The following is a 17,110-nucleotide window of genomic DNA, read 5'->3' as shown; positions in this document are numbered from 1 at the left end:
TTCCCCTGTGAGAATTAGCGTATGTGTCCAACTGCTCCAAAAGGGACCAAAGAATTGTGGTTTAACGACATAGATGGTTTATTTCTGTCCTGAATAAAAAATCCACCCTGGTAGGCAGTCCAGGGGGTAGGTGGCTTTCTTCACATGGTCATCCAGTCTTCTTGTCCTTTAATCTGTTAGGTTGTTCTCGTCTATGTGTTCCTTTCTCTGTATGCTCCTTTATGAGAAAATGAGAAAGCTTTTTGTGTTTTTGGCTATAGCCTAGAAGTTTCATACAGCACATTGGCCAGCTGCAAGGGAAGCTGGAAAATATAGTTTCCAATTGGATGGTGATAGATAGATAGATAGATAGATAGATAGATAGATAGATAGATAGATAGATAGATAGATAGATAGATAGATAGATAGATAGATAGATAGATAGATAGATAGATAGATAGATAGACAGACAGATAGCTGCCATCAAGCTGACTCTGACTCATAGCAACCCTATGTACAATACAATGAAATGTTGCCTAGTGCTGAGTCATCCTCACAATTGCCAGCATGTCTGAGTCCATCATTGCAGCTATTGTGCCAACCTGTTTCACTGAGGGTCTCCTTTGTCCTCACTGGCCCTCTGCTTTACCAAACATCATGTCCTCCTCCAGCAATTAATCCCTCTTGATGATGCGTCCAAAGAAAGCAAGTCAGGCAATGTACTGTTGATATCCATAAGGTTTTCACTGGTTAATTTTCAGAAGTAGATTGCCATGCCTTTCTTCCCAGTCTATATTAGTGTGGAAGCTCCACCAAAACCTGTCCACCATGAACAACCCTGCTAGAACTTGAAATACCAGTGGCATAGCTTCTAGCATCATAGCACCATGTAAGCCACCACAGTGCAACAAACTGACAGTTGAGAGGTGGTGGGTAGCCGTAGACCCACCTAAAGCTCAGGGAGGCTTTAGTCACTAAAAGTAGAAAAGGAAACAGACAATGGGAGGAATATTCAGTCTCCACCACATTCTACATTCCCAGCCAGAGCCTCTGACCCCACCCTCGACCTCGGACACTCTATCCAGACTTCCTCCTGTGGCTCTCTGGCCACCACTTCCTGATTGGCCCCCCAGACCTCGTCCTCACGTCCTTGGTTGTTCCACCACCTGAGCCCACAATCCCCTTTACTTTTCTTTGCAGGTGAAAAATTCTCCATCTCACACACACAAGCAGTATCATTTACAGTGATTCGTAGAAAGGGCACTGGTATTGTTGTAGAGTCATTAAATGAGAATACTTACTGCTAGCTTCTTGTCCAGCCTATGCCCTTCTCCTCTGGAGTCCCAGCAATTGAAGGCTTGCTGTGGCATTTTGAGATCAGTATATTTTATTATTTTCAATAAAATTTTGACCAGATTTAAGTATATTGGGGTGTGGGGAGAGGGGTGGTGTGTGTAATTAAATTACAAGCAAAGAAGAGCTTTACTAAGCCCCACAAGTCTGGGATCTGCACTGACCATCAAGCCCCTGCCCCTACCTTGCCTCAGCCTTGTCTAACTTGGCTGATTGCCCAAACTCCTCAGTTTAGAGCCCAAGTCAGATTCAAGCTGGCCTCCTGCCAAGACTGGTGGAATTGTCTGCCTGATAAATTCTTTCCTCATATCCTTCTAGTAAAGCCCCTGGGGTGTCCACTTTGGGACACAGCCAGCTGTCCCAAGACTTGTTGGATACAAAAGGGGCTTTCCTGTTTGGCTTCAGAGCTTCAGACCGCCTGGCCTCAGCCCTGATGGCTTCTTCATCACTCCCTACTGTGGCTCCAGCGTCAGCAAGCCCTGTTCTCTTCCCTGTCAGGCTGTTCTAACAACTAAACCTATGGTAACTTCCATGGAAATGGGAGCTGAGCTGTCAGACATGTTAGCCAACTGCCTGTTGAAGTTCAAGTTCTCCCTGTGGTTCTAAGCTGGCTTCTAAGCCAGGGCTTTCTGGCAGCTGTGGCCTCAGTGGCAGAAAACCTGGACCCCACATCAGGGAAACCTTCCATCTCTGACCCCATTTCTCTGGTGACTTTTGCAGGTACCCTCACCAATTCCCTGGAGAAAACGCTTTCTCTGTCACTTGAGTTTATATCAAAATTTCACACATACAGACTTCCGGCCAACATGGCGCCATAGACAAAATTTCACACACGCTCAGAACCAGCAAAAGTAGAAGTGGGCCATTTTTTTAGTGTCACTTGGTCACAATGATTAGAATGAGTCCTTCTAAAAGAGCCAAAGAGTTAAGTAAACGGTTAAGTAAGAATTCGAGGGACTTCCTGGGTCTTGTAGGTTCGCGCCTATGTCTGCACTCAGTGGACGCCTACAGTCTGAACCTCTTATGATTGGTATACAGGTGTTGTTTGGTTTGTTTGCTTTGTTTTCCCTCCAGACTTGACTTCCTGCCATATTTACAGTTTCTTTTGTTCTGATTTGTTATGCTAATTTATATTTTTCTTATATTTATTTATAATTTATCATTGTTTTATAAATGATTTTGTTGTAAATTACCTTCAATTCTTTGTAGAGCCAAAATAGAAAAGAAACACACAAAAGAAGTAAAGTTACAGAGAGCAATTTTTAGCTAATAGATTGAATCACCTGCCTTTCCATGGCCTGTTACAATGTCTGAGGTCCTGCCATGTGAAAGACAATTATTGGAGGCTTACAGACATGTTAGTCTTCTGACTCAAGTAATTCACCCCTATTGAAGTGCAGAGGTTGAACTCTTCATGTCTTTATCGGCGAACACCTGGTAAAATGAAGGCAAGAGTATGAAGGGGGCTTAGTGTCAGTAAGCCAGGGGCAGGCAACACTTACAGGAGTGGAAGGAAGGCCACAGAGACACAGAACACTCAACCAGGGCCTCACTCATGGGTTGGACACCTGAGAGGTAGCTGGAGAATGAACCTCTGCAGGAGGCATGGATTCAGGTGCCAATCTTAGCAACTGTGGGCCCTTAAGTAAGCCACTTTTCCTCTGTGGTCCCCAGGTGCCTCAACTGGAAAGTAAGGTGGTTGAATGAGATGAAGTTCACAGTGACTTCCAGCTTCAAAATTCTGACCATGCTCCTGAGGGGAAGAGCCCAACCTAGACTGACCAACTTCTGGCTGTTCCTGACAGCAGCCCCACAGGAGAAGGCACACACCTGAGCTTCTATTCAGACCAACTTTACTCCTCAGCTTAGCAAGGACCCCCCTTCCAAGCTACTACCAGGGCATCCCTGGGCCACTGACCAGCCAAGGGAAGGCTGTAAAGTAGGAGGAACCTGCCAGGATGCATTCCTCCTGACAATTGCTTGACCAATCAGGTGATCACAGCTATGTTAGACTATGTTCCCATATGCTGTGGGAGTGGTTTTCAGCATCACCATAAAACACGGGCTCTGGAGGTAGGTTAGCAAGGAGGTAAAAAGCAAGTGATTCATCCTCTCATGAGCACTTTCAAAATTCAGGGCCAGCTAAAGATTGATGCTAACCTGAGAACTAACCTACCTCTTGGAAAGCTCATCCATGAATAACCCTGCAGCACCACCTCCACCACCAGCTGCAGCACCAGCCGGCATTCCGACAGCGGCATCCACACCCAATATTTCATTGGACCCCACTGTGGCCCTGATGGGCATTGAGGCAGAAATTGTTATCTGGTTTATAGATTAGGCAGCTGAAGTATTACCAGTTACCATGGAGTCTACTCCAACTCACGGCGACCCGATGCGTGCAGGAGTAGAACTGTTGCTCCATAGGGTTTTCAATGGCTGATTTTTCAGAAGTAGGTCACCAGGCCTTTCTTCCAAGATGCCTCTGAGTGGACTCGAATCTCCAAGCTTTTGGTTAGCAGCTGAGCACATTAACCATTTGCACCGCCCAGGGACTCCAACTGAGGCAAAATAAGCCTCAAACCCACTCGGAGTTCATCCCAGAGCAGAGAGTAGAACCTGGGCCTCCTGTCTCTGACTGCCCTGTCGTTATCAGAGCTCCACCCTGCTTTCTACTCCCACCACCCCACACATCCATGGTGCTCAGATACACAACAGGCATTGTGTCACTCCACCCCTACATGAAAGCAGGTGAAGGAAGGATGGGGGCCATTGGGAAAATAGAGCTAGGGGCTTTGGATTTCTGGCTGAGTTTCCCTGGTTAAACTTTTAGGAATATCAAATGGGTTTGACATTGAGTCAGAGCTACCTAGGCTGTGGACAAGTCACAGTAACTCTCTCTTCTCTTTTGTGTGTGTGTGTTTCTGTGTGTGTGCTTCGGTCTGGTCACTAGAAGAGTGTGATTTCTCCTCTGCGGCCATTGATCTCCAACACAGGACTAGAGGGGAGAAGAGACCAGAAGGGAGCCACCCTCAGCATCCAGTTTGGCTTCTCTTGTGCCAGGACCAGGGATGACTGGGCTATGGACACAGCCGTCTCCAACCTTCCACAGTCTGCGTAGCACACAGGGGACTCCTAGGGGGCCACTTGTCACTGCCAACTGAAATAATACAATGGCAATATTGACATCCTTCATGACGTTTTCAAGACAGACATTCAGGCAGAAAGTGCTAGCGCATTTTCTGTCTGTGAAGTAGAGGGTCCTGCCTCACCAATATGGTTTGGACCCTGATGACCTGCTCTGAGTCCACTCACAGCCAGTGACACTTGCAAAAAATTCCCAAAGCTGTCTTTGGTTTGGCTTCTGCAGCTCTCAACCAATGTGGCCAAAGCCAGACACCTCCTTGGGACACTTAGATTCTCCATAAATGCAGCCTGCCCCGACCCTCCCTGAATAGCATCTGAAGTCTCCGTGAAGGTCATGGATCCTGAACAAAGTGTCAAGGGCACCAAGAAGGCTGAGGGAAGTCCCCGGAAGCGGCTGACTAAAGGAGAGGTCATCCAGACCAGTGTTTCATCCAGTGCCCCATACCCAGGCAGTGCCACCACAGCCACCCAAGAAAGCCCCCTCCAAGAGCTCCTAGCCCCGCAGCCCTTCCCGGGCTCCTCATCAGTTCTTAGGGAAGGCTCTCAGGAGAAAACAGGCCAGCAACAGAAGCCCCCCAAGAGATCCTCCATCGAAGCCTCCGTCCACATCTCGCAGCTTCCGCAGCACCCTCTGACACCAGCATTCATGTCACCCGGCAAACCCGAGCATCTCCTGGAGGGCTCCACATGGCAGCTGGTTGACCCCATGAGACCTGGGCCCTCAGGCTCCTTCGTGGCCCCTGGGCTCCATCCACAGGGCCAGCTCCTCCCTTCCCATGCTTCCATCATCCCCCCCGAGGACCTGCCTGGCATCCCCAAAGTCTTCATGCCCCGTCCCTCCCAGGTATCCTTGAAGCCCACAGAAGAGGTGCACAAGAAGGAGAAGAAACCCCAGAAGCCGGGCAAGTATATCTGCCAGTACTGTAGTCGGCCCTGTGCCAAGCCCAGCGTGCTCCAGAAACACATCCGCTCACACACAGGTGAGAGGCCCTACCCCTGTGGCCCCTGTGGCTTCTCCTTCAAGACCAAGAGTAACCTCTACAAGCACAGGAAGTCCCATGCCCACCGCATCAAAGCAGGCCTGGCCTCGGGGATGAGCAGCGAGATGTACCCACCAGGCCTGGAGATGGAGAGGATCCCTGGGGAAGAGTTTGAGGAGCCCACTGAGGGAGAAAGCACAGATTCAGAAGAGGAGACAGGGGCCCCCACCAGTCATCCCACAGAGGTCTCCACCAGACCTAAGCACCTCCTCCTTTCTAGCGGTCTGTATAGCTCTGGGAGCCAAGGTTCCAGCCACGAACGTTGTTTCTTATCCCAGTCTAGCACATCCCAGTCACTCGAGGACCCTACTCCATTTTCAGAACCCTCATCTGAGCACCCCCTGAGCCATAAACCTGAGGACACCCACACAATAAAGCAGAAACTGGCTCTGCGCTTAAGTGAGAGGAAAAAGGTGATTGATGAGCAGGCGTTTCTGAGCCCAGGCAGCAAAGGGAGCACCGAGTCTGGCTATTTCTCCCGCTCTGAGAGTGCCGAGCAGCAGGTCAGCCCCCCAAACACCAACGCCAAGTCCTACGCTGAGATCATCTTTGGCAAGTGCGGGAGGATCGGGCAGCGCACAGCCATGCTGACCTCCACCTCGACCCAGCCCCTCCTGCCCCTGTCCACCGAAGACAAGCCCAGCCTGGTGCCTTTGTCTGTGCCCCGGACCCAGGTGATCGAGCACATCACGAAGCTCATCACCATCAATGAGGCCGTGGTGGACACGAGCGAGATCGACAGTGTGAAGCCCAGGAGGAGCTCCCTGTCACGGCGTAGCAGCATGGAGTCTCCCAAGTCCAGCCTCTATCGGGAGCCCCTGTCATCCCATGGTGAGAAAATGAAGCCGGAACAATCACTGCTGAGCCTCCAGCACCCGCCCAACACCACCCCCCCTGTGCCTCTCCTGAGAAGCCACTCAATGCCTTCTGCTGCCTGCACTATCAGTACCCCCCATCCCACCTTCCGAGGGAGCTACTCCTTCGATGACCATATCACCGACTCCGAAGCGCTGAGCCGCAGTCACGTGTTTACCTCCCACCCCCGGATGCTGAAACGCCAGCCAGCAATTGAACTACCTTTGGGAGGAGAGTACAGTTCTGAGGAGGCTGGACCAAGCAGCAAAGACACAGTCTCCAAACCTGCAGAAGAATCAGAACCCAAGGAAAGTGAACTCACCAAAAAGACCAAAAAGGGCTTGAAAACTAAAGGGGTGATCTATGAATGTAACATATGTGGTGCTCGGTACAAGAAAAGGGATAATTACGAAGCCCATAAAAAGTACTATTGCTCAGAGCTTCAGATCACAAAACCCGTCTCTGCAGGTGCTCACACGTCTTCGGAAGCTGAAAAAAGTCAGGCTGAGCATGAGCCCTGGTCCCAGATGATGCATTATAAGCTGGGGACCACCCTGGAACTTACTCCACTGAGAAAAAGGCGGAAAGAGAAAAGCCTGGGAGACGAGGAAGAGCCGCCTGCCTTTGAGCTGACTAAAGGTCAGTTTGGCAGCCCCGGGCCATCAGATGCTGCCCTGAACCTTCCCCTTGAGTCCACCAAGTCACCAGCAGAACCAAGTAAATCAGTGCCCTCCTTGGAGGGATCCATGGGCTTCCAGCCAAGGACTCCCAAGCCAGGGTCCAGTTCAGAATCAGGGAAGGAGAGGAGAACAACTTCCAAAGAAATTTCTGTCATCCAGCACACCAGCTCCTTTGAGAAATCCGACTGTCTCGAGCAGCCCAGTGGCCTGGAAGGGGAGGACAAGTCCCTGACCCAGTTCTCACCACCCCCTCCTGCCCCACACGGAAGGTCAGCTCACTCCCTGCAGCCTAGGTTGGTCCGCCAGCCCAACATTCAGGTTCCTGAGATCCTAGTGACTGAGGAGCCTGACCGGCCAGACACTGAGCCTGAACCACCACCTAAGGAGCCTGAGAAGACAGAGGAGTTCCAGTGGCCCCAGCGCAGTCAGACACTTGCCCAACTGCCAGCTGAGAAGCTGCCACCCAAAAAGAAGAGACTGCGGTTGGCAGAGTTGGCCCAGTCATCTGGGGAGTCCAGCTTTGAGTCCTCCATGTCCCTGACTCGCAGCCCAAGCCAGGAAAGCAGTGTTTCTCTGAGTGGGTCCAGCCGCTCAGCCTCATTTGAGAGAGAAGATCATGGAAAAACCGAGGCCCCCGGGCCCTCATCTGACCCACGCTCCAAGCCCTTGGGCACCCACATGCTGACTGTCCCCAGCCACCACCCACACTCCCGAGAGATGCGCAGGTCAGCCTCAGAGCAGAGCCCCAACTTATCCCATTCTGCCCAGATGACTGAGACACGAAGCAAATCATTTGACTATGGCAGCTTGACCTTGGCAGGCTCTTCCACACCAGCCCCAGTGGCTCCACTGGCTCCAGCAGCCCCTCCAGAAAGAAGAAAATGCTTTTTGGTGAGACAGGCCTCTCTGAGCAGGCCTCCAGAAACAGAGTTGGAGGCCATCCCCAAAGGAAGACAGGAGATTGAAGAACCACAGCCCTCATCCAGTAAATCATCTACTAAAAGCTTATTGCCCCAGATTTCCTCGGCGACCACCTCAGATAGCGGGCACTCAGGAGGCAAGGGCCAGGTGCAAGACAGACCTTCTCTAGGGTCCACTCCGCCCTACACTGAAGCACTGCAGGTGTTCCATCAACCCATTGCCCAACTGCCCCTGCATGAGAAAGCATACCTGTCCCCACCAGTCTCCCTTTTCTCCTTCCAGCACCTTTTGCATCATGAACCAGGACAGTCTTCAGAATTCTTCTCCACCCAGGCCATGTCCAGCCTCTTGTCCTCACCGTACTCCATGCCCCCCCTCCCTCCCTCCTTATTTCAAGCCCCGCCACTTCCTCTCCAACCTACTGTTCTGCATCCAGGCCAGCTTCACCTACCCCAGCTCATGCCTCACCCTGCCAACATCCACTTCCGGCAGCCCCCTTCATTTCTACCTATGCCATACCCAACCTCCTCAGCACTGTCTTCTGGGTTTTTCCTGCCTCTACAATCCCAGTATGCCCTTCAACTCCCCAGTGATGTGGGAAGCCATCTGCCCCAGGTCAAAACTAGCCTGGCTCCACTGACATCAGAAACAGCTGGCCTCTCCCCCAGCACAGAGTACAGCAGAGACATCCAAGTGCCCTCTATGCCTCCCCCAGCCACCTCTTCAGCACCCACATCAGCACTTCCACTGACTCTGCCCACCTGTGACACCATGGTGTCTCTGGTTGTGCCCGTCCGCATTCAGACCAACATGCCGTCCTATGGGAGTGCGATGTACACTACCCTCTCCCAGATCTTGGTCACCCAGTCTCAAGGCAGCTCAGCAACTATGGCTCTCCCTAAGTTTCAGGAGCCTGCATCCAAAGGGATAACTGTGTGTGGGACAGATGTATATGAGGTTGGTCCCGGACTGGCTGGGGTAAGTGAAGAGCAAAGCAGAGGTTTCCCAACTCCATACCTGAGAGTGCCTGTGACATTACTGGAAAGAAAAGGCACTTGCCTGTCATCAGAGAGTGTTTTGAGCCTGGAGGGGAGTTCATCAACAGCAGGGGGAAGCAAACGTGTCCTTTCACCAGCTGGCAGCCTCGAACTTACCATGGAAACCCAGCAGCAAAAAAGAGTGAAGGAAGAGGGGGCTTCCAAGGCAGATGAAAAACTCGAGCTGGTAAAACCGTGCAGTGTGGTGCTTACCAGCACCGAGGATAGGAGGAGGCCAGAGAAATCCCACATAGGCAGCCAGGGCCAGAGCAGGAGGGAGCTGGAAACACTGTCTAGCCTATCCTCTGATCCATCTGACCCAGAGGAGCTTCCTCCCCTTGCTCATCCTACATTGCCCCATGAAACACCACCAGGCTCAGAAGTTTTGAAGGAATGTGCCCAGCCATCTAGCAAACCACACCGAAGATCGTTGCCCACATTGAGTGTAAAGAAGGAAGATTCCAAGGAACAACCTGACCTCCCTCCACAGATGCCTCCCAGCTCGCTGCCTCTGTCAGAAACATCCCCCAGACCAGCCAAGTTGCAAGAAGGTACGGACTCAAAGAAGGTACTGCAGTTCCCCAGCCTCCACACGACCACTAATGTCAGTTGGTGCTATTTAAACTACATTAAGCCAAATCACATCCAGCATGCAGATAGGAGGTCCTCTGTTTACGCTGGTTGGTGCATAAGTTTGTACAACCCCAACCTTCCGGGGGTTTCCACTAAAGCTGCTTTGTCCCTCCTGAGGTCTAAGCAGAAGGTGAGCAAAGAGACATACACCATGGCCACAGCTCCGCATCCTGAGACAGGAAGGCTTGTGTCATCCAGCTCCTGCAAGCCCCGCATGACAGAGGTAAGTTCAGCCTTGTTTTTCTTCTCACAATTGAGGAGGGGGAAAAAAAATCCTGCTGAGCTTTTAAAGCCACATCTTCCTTAAGTCCCATTTGCAAAACTAGAACCAGCCGATTGGGCAGATTTCCTTTCTGGAAGCTGTGACTGGTCACCTTACAAGGAAACATGTTCATTGAGTTTCTTTGTCATTTTGTCTTTCCCATCATTGGAATAGATATAATCCAATGAAGTTAGCTATAAAGTGTTCCTGCTTTTCCATTAGCCTCTTATAAAATCAAAGATACAACCTCAGCAAAGAAAAAAGTGATTCTCCAAAGGACCTAGTTGGAAAACTTAGGTAATGGGAATGCTTGCAGCAATTTTAAGAACCACTGCTTCATCATATGGTTCTCCCTTGTAGTTTTGGTCCTTTCTTTCCTTTCTCATTCCCTGCATCTGGTATTTCTGTTCCCTGGTGCCATTTGAAATCTTCCTATTTCTGGAGATTCTAGACTTTGACACAAACAATTCCTGAAATGTTCCTTCTGCCTTTTCTGTGAGTATTTAAGATGACAAATACAGCTAGACTGCAGTATCCATCTTTACCAGTAGGTGGCAATATCACTCAAAGTTTGACTCATTTGTGTTGTATGGTAGCACCTGTCCCCTCACTAAGGTCTGGTACTTACTCTTTAATTGCCTCTGACCTGAGCCTGCATCAGGAGCTATGAAATGAACTGGTTCCCTGCTTTCTAAGCTCAGCAAGTTTGAAATTTTGTAATTCCAAGGTTGCTTCAGACAAAGACGCCTCTGTACCCTTACGAGGCCAGCTTAAGGATTCAAGACATGATGTGTTATTTTGACTTGGCATTTGTGGAATAAGAACTGATCTTTTTTTATTGATCAGCCTCACTGTGCTGGCACTATCCTGGGCCCTTTAATCTGGTAAATGTTCACCTCTACCATCTCCATTCTATATATGAGAGAACTGAGACACAGAGGCTAAGGGAGGCCAAGGTCATAGGCAAACTTTTTGCACATCCATGATTTAAAACCAGACCTGTCTGACTCCAAAGAGCCTTTCCATTTTTCTTCTTTCAATTATTTGAGGAAAAATAACCTTGAAAGATTATTGCAAATTTAAAGATGTCCATTAGTTTGGCTTCAGAGCAGATGCTTTGATCCAATCAGACAGAAGTTCCCTAAACTAAACTCATATTGTAGATAAATGAGCAAAACTGTGTTCCATAACTTTCCATACATTCATGTCCTCCTCTTTTATCACTGAGTGATGTGCATTGGATCTGTTTTTAGCTCTGCTGGATAGTATTCATAGAACTGTTTTCCAAATTTATTCTCTAGAAGCCCTTGCTAATATACAGATATTCATAGATGAAACGCCCACTTTTGCCATAAACATCATGACTGACTTGCTCTCCAGTGTCTCTTACTGGTTGTGGTTACTCCTAAGATACTGTTGTAATTATATTCATACTTATAACTTCTTGAGCACTTACTATGTGTCAGTATTATGCTAAACTTTAATCTCACAACCACCTGGAAAGTTAGGGTGCCACATCACCACTTTATGGATGAAGACACCAAAGCACAGAGAATTTAAGTAACTTGCCCCAAGGCCACACAGTAAATGGCAGAGCCTGGCTTAAAAACTAGATCTCACTCCAAAGCCCTTTCAAGTGATCTAGGCTGCCCCTGTATTATAACAACTAAAAACTCAACAGGCCATTTAAGAAAAAGGAAATTAATTTGGCTTAATTGGATTTGGCAATCATTTGTTTAAAATGCTGTGTTACTAAAATGAACTGAAACCTGTGAACTTTATTTTTGAATATTCTGTTTGATTCCTGGCACATTTCCTGCCAGAAATGCACAAAGATGGTGTATTAATGTAACTACGTGGTCCATGGCTTGAAATCTTCCTACAATCACATCTCTCTCTCTCTCTTTCCAGTAATGGGGAGCTCACCACCTCCCAGTACATCCCCATCCCTCTTTGGATAGTGATTTGAGAAAGTTCTTTATTCTACTGAACTGACATTTGCCATTCTGTAGCTTCCATTCTTTATTAATAGTTCTGAAAAGTCCCTTTGGGCTTGGGCTCTCTTTGCATTTTGAAGCTCTTCCTAACTGTCTTCATGAAGGTATGGGCCACCCTATCATGCTTGAGTTTGGTCACAGGTTTTCTTCTGTGTATGAGGCCTGGAGAAACCTAAGCTTATGTATGAGTCCGCTTTGTATCCACATTCCTTTTCCCAGATCTCACCTTCCTTTTATCTCCTTGGAGATCATTTTGACAACCACCGTTGCAAGGAGATTAAGAACAAGGACTTGGTTGTCAAGTTGCTCAGGTTTGAATCCCGCTACCCCACTTACGAGCAGTGAGACCTTGGGCCAAGTTACTTAACTTCTCTGTACCTTGGTTTCCTCATCTGTAAAATAGGGATAATAGTAATACTTAACCTCATAGGACTGTGGCAATAATTAAGTGAGTTAAAATATGCAAAGTGTGCTTAGAGCACTGCTTGGCACATTGGTCCTCAGAAATGTTTTATACTATACTATATTATTATTATTAAATTATTATTATTAAAAGTCAAAGTAGATCCCTGGTCCCACTGCTGAATTCCAACACTTGGCTCCGTGGTGAAGTGGCTTATTACCACCAAACCCAATTTACTCCATCTTGGCCCAGACATCACAGCTGGTTGTGAGGGAGAAGCTGCCCTTTCAGCCAATGGGAGACCCATTAGCTATGCCATGACAGCCCAGAGCACAGGCCAGGTGGGAGTACAAAAGCTGTCCTCTGGAAATCCAAGGGTATTGCTAAAAATCAGCCACCTTCCACCAAAGCAGCAGTCCAGACCCTCCCATGGTGCACCCCACCAAAAATTCTGAGGAGATCATTTGGGGGTCACTGAGTCATAGAATGTGGGCTAATCAGCCCCTCAGACCCTGAGACCCAGAGAGATGAAGGAAGTCACCCCAAGCAGCTTAGTCTGCAGTGGCCGATGTGGTGCTGGGGCTCAGATCCCCTTTCCCAATAAGGTGCCTTTCAGCTTGGCCCCACCCTAGCTGGTGTGGGGTACTGTGATCCTTAAGTTGTCCCAGCACCAGAAGACATGGTTGTTTCTTCCGTAGGCTGGAAACAACATGGGTCCTTGTGACCTTAATGACAATATGACAGTGACATGAAGTAGAATGAGAACTACACTCCTGGAAATGCTGGCCCCCAGTCTCCAGTGCAACATCGCTTCTCCCTACACAAGGGCGTGCATACCCCACCACCATCTGGAGGGTCAGAGGACATGTTCTTGGGATAGTGGAAGATGTCCAGGAAGCACAAGGTCAATGCCAGCCTTTCCCACTGGGCCAGCTCTCACCAATGAGGTGCATGTCTCTGTGAAGAGAATGGGTTCCCTTAGACACGAAAACCTGACCCTCCCCAGTGCACACTCATCAGTGGGCTGGCCCAAAAATAGCTTCGCTATTCTCAGAGCCTCTCTGGGTCAGGCTCTGGGGGACTCTGGGGTCAGGGCAATCGGCCTGGATCCCAGGCTTTGGTACCAGTTCAGGGGCCAGCATACTGGAGCGGGAAACCTATGCTCTGCTCCCAGCTCTGCCCTTAACTTGTTGAGTGTCCTTGGGCTCCTTGAGCCTCAGTTTCCTGATCTATAAAGAAAACTGGACCAGTCAAATGCCAGCAGCTACCCAGATGTGTTCCCAGGGTAGGAGGTGGTAACAGGGAACCTTCCCAAAGAGACCAAGCTTGGGCGGGGAGCTAGGCAGGGCTGCAGGGCTCCTGCCCGCCTGTCCCCACCTCCTGGAGAATGCATCCCAGGACATCCTGCTTTGGCCTGGATGGACATCATGGCTTCGATATCCCACTTATGATTCAACCTGCCAGAATCCCCCCAGAGTCATAGAGGCCTAAGATGTAGGAACCCTCACCTAGAAAGCAAGTGACCACCTCACTGGAGACCCTGGAATATGGAAGACCCAAGTCCCAAAGTGAGCATAGCGCAAAGCAGAAGTTGGGCTAGAGGCCCCGAAAAACTCACAGCAGACTCCCGGGGGCTATGGCCTCTGGCTTTTCAAACACACTAAGGCCTCCTGAGTCCAGCTTCACCGCCCCATTGCAGTTGGCTCGTCTTAGAAGGCTGGAGATGCCCTGAGTACCCAGCCCCTGCCTCCTTTCCTTGTGCTGGTGGGTCCTCCAAATCCTCAAAAAGGCAGAGTCTCCGTTTATTTGTTTAACATTCACTGAGCACTTTCTGTGAAACAGGCCCTGTTTGGGGTGATGGGAACACCAAGGAAATGAAGATGAGGGCCTGTCCTTAGGAACTCCCAGGCTGATGTAAGAACTCAAGAGTACACACAGTGTGGCATTGACCTTGTGCTTCCTGGATATCTCACACCGTCCCAAAGACATGTCTTCTGACCTAGTTGGAGGCCCAGCTTTGGCACTGATTTACTATGTGGCCTTGGATAAGGAACTTCAGCTCTCTAGGCATCAATTTCCTCATTTCTGTAAAATGGGGCTAATAACACCTCTTCACGGAGCCGGGTGAAGATTAAGCGAGCTGGCCTGTGTACGCATGCAATACTGTGTAAGGCATCATTATTAGAGTGACATTCCTGCCTGACGATGAACGTTTTAACCAGCAATGGTTTTGTCATCCCTGCGGTGGGCCAGGTTCACCTCCCTTCGCTGGTTTCCCCGGAAGGCCAGAAAGATATAGCTAGAGCCGAGAAGGAAGAAGAGAAGCGAGGGAAGCCAGAGGAGGACGCTCCTGCCTCCAAGAGAGGGGAGCCCGCGAGGATCAAAATCTTCGAAGGAGGGTAAGGACCACGTTTGGTTTTCGGTTTCTGCTGCCTGTGGAATAAGCACTGGCCTGGTCAGCGGCCCGGGGGCAGACTGTCTGTATTCAGAGGCAGTGAGCATCTCAAACAGAGAGCTGTTCTCCTGAGGTTTCCTGTGCTGCCTGCAACGCCTTTCAGCAGATGCCCCCTCCATGGAACTCGCAGGCCACTCCGTGTTTAAGAGCGCTGGGCTCTTTGGTGGGGGTGGGGTCCCCGGTGTTGGTTGAGGATCTGGTGGAGTCTGGGTCTTTTCTCCAGCCCCTTATTTCTTCAGTTCTTAGCCCCTGCATTGAGGTCACTGGTGAGCCTCCCTGGGCCGCCATTTACCTTGCTGTGTGTTCCCTGAAAGTCACCTCTGTCTGCCCAAGTGGCCAACTTGGCATGCCTTTTCCTGGGCCTCTGTCCCCTGGAGTTCCTGAGGGGGCTCAACTCTGCCTCCAGGGCTGCGTGCAGTGCTGATAGCACAGAGCGCACACCAGCTGTCATACCAGTCTCCGGTCATACCGGTCTCCGCTCCCGCTGGCCAGGCCCAGGCTCCAACCGGTTGTTAATATTTTGAATACCATTCCTGGCAATTCTCCTTCGCCGCTTGTCTTTGGAATCCTAATGATTAAAACATCTCAGAACTCACGAGTTTGGGGACTCTCCAGGCTCCAGAAGGGTGCCTCGTTTCAGGCTTGCTTTGTGGAAGTTCTGTGCAAGCTGTGTTCTGTGTGGTCACACGTTTGCTCCCTGGGATTTGGGTGTCTGTAAGCAGGTCCTGTGGTGTCTGTCGCAGGGTCCTACGTCTGTGTCTCTGGTGTCACTGGTGTGGCCCTTGATTTCTACTTGGCCCTGGGAAGCAACAGTGTGGAGGAAAACTTACCTCCTGGGAGACAGTCCCCATGAGCAACACTGGTCAGCACTGGACTGGCATTGGGGGCTTCTGATTCTCTAGCACTGCAAGTTCCTAACTCACAGAGTAAAAGGGGGGGACACAGTTCCTCCATAAAGATTGGGGGAAAGCAGAGGCTGCCAAGCTCCCCAAGGCCACCAGTCTGCAGCCTCTGGTGGCCCTAGCCAGCAAGGTCTGGAGGTGAGGGGGTAGTAGGTTGGTCACAGTGATGAGAGGGGGTCAGGGAGGGTGAATATCCTGCAGTGGGGGGTGGGGAGGGAGGGACAGGCATTCTTCCCTGCAGGAAAGAAGCATCTTGCCCCTAATGCCAACAACAGCTCCACTGAGAAACACTGGACCAAAGGCTTTTCAAAATGCAAATCCTCTTTCCATTTGGGGATGGAAGGGTTTCTGCTCCCTCTCCTGCTGTTTGGTTAGAGCGCCCTCGTGTGTCTCTGTGTTCCCATGTCACAGGGCCCTTTCAGAGGCCACCCAGACTTCACAGTGCATCTGGTCTCAGTGGCTTTCCTGCTCCCCTTTTCAAGGACTGTCCATGGGGCTCGCAGGGGCCGCTGAGTGCTAGCTGGTGGGTGAGAAGCTTACCTTCAGCAGCATTCTGTAAGTGTGTGAAGAGGGGTTTGCTCCTGCCCTGAGAGGTTCAAGCCTCCAGACTAGAGGTCCTGCTGGTTAGCAAATCCCGATTCAGCCAAATCCCAACACCAGTTAAAGCAAAAGAGGGGAGGAGGGTTAGGTCCCGTGGGCTATGGGTAGAGGGGCCTCTCCTTCCTCTAACTTCTCCCTCCCCAACCTGGACCCCATCGGACCTCTCAGATGCCTTCCCTCTCTCCTCTGGCTCCCCAAGACCGCCCCTGCTGCCCTGGTTCCCCTGGGAGGCCTGGGCCTGGGGAGTGGCAGCTGGCAGGAGCCTCTCCCTATTCTAGTTCAAAGCTCTGCTGTTTGTTGGTCGTCTCTGCCCACAGGTGAAAGGTGAAAGGTGACACCTGAGTTCCCACACCCCTTCCCCATACAGATCCCTTCTCTTTGTCAAAGTCAGTGGCTTTGTCATTTTCTCCAAGCCTAGACCTGGACATTAGTCTCCACTCCTCGCCCTCCCCCCACTGTCACATCCAGGCTGTCACTCACTCCCAACTGCTCTGCTTCAGGACCTCCCTCTCTACCATCATCCATAGTCTCTACCTCAGAGCAGCTCTCCCACTTACTTCTCTTCTACCTTGGACAATCCCCACCCATATGACCCTCAGTCTCTTCATCTATAAAATGGGACTAATAACGTACTTGGTAGGATTGTCAGAAGATCCGTCAAGACCAGTATAAAAGCTGTAGTTTATACTTGCAGAACAATGGAAATCTGCACATTTTATCACTGTTATATCTCTCTCTTTTATCTCCCTTCAGGATTATCTCACTCTGTTCTAGCTACTGTGAAAAAGATCATCCCTACTCTTCAAACTTGTCACATCCAATTTGAGCACTTAAGGGGGGTTCTGT

At 50.1% G+C, this 17,110-nt stretch overlaps 1 protein-coding gene and 1 long non-coding RNA gene across 6 annotated transcripts in view; one reads left to right on the top strand and one right to left on the bottom strand.

The window, feature by feature from the left end:
• HIVEP3 (HIVEP zinc finger 3) overlaps positions 1-17,110 on the top strand; it is a 119,688-nt gene that overhangs the window by 45,232 nt on the left and 57,346 nt on the right. For 3 of the 5 annotated variants that reach the window (XM_049878960.1, XM_049878961.1, XM_049878962.1), the window contains 3 exons: positions 3,007-3,324; positions 4,286-9,868; positions 14,561-14,706. In XM_049878960.1, coding sequence (XP_049734917.1) covers positions 4,814-9,868; positions 14,561-14,706 — 5,201 coding nt within the window. In that variant the 5' untranslated portion in view covers positions 3,007-3,324; positions 4,286-4,813. The remainder of the gene's footprint in view (positions 1-3,006; positions 3,325-4,285; positions 9,869-14,560; positions 14,707-17,110) is intronic. The other 2 variants (XM_049878959.1, XM_049878958.1) reach the window with 1 other exon arrangement.
• Positions 1-17,110, bottom strand: part of LOC126072967 (uncharacterized) — a 38,940-nt gene that overhangs the window by 5,405 nt on the left and 16,425 nt on the right. The gene's annotated exons all lie outside the window — the stretch shown is intronic.

This window comes from Elephas maximus, chromosome 3 (genome assembly GCF_024166365.1).
Source record: "Elephas maximus indicus isolate mEleMax1 chromosome 3, mEleMax1 primary haplotype, whole genome shotgun sequence".
Lineage (NCBI taxonomy): Eukaryota > Metazoa > Chordata > Mammalia > Proboscidea > Elephantidae > Elephas > Elephas maximus.
The sequence above is the reverse complement of the archived record's forward strand: the minus strand, read 5'-3'. Positions and strand labels throughout refer to the sequence as shown.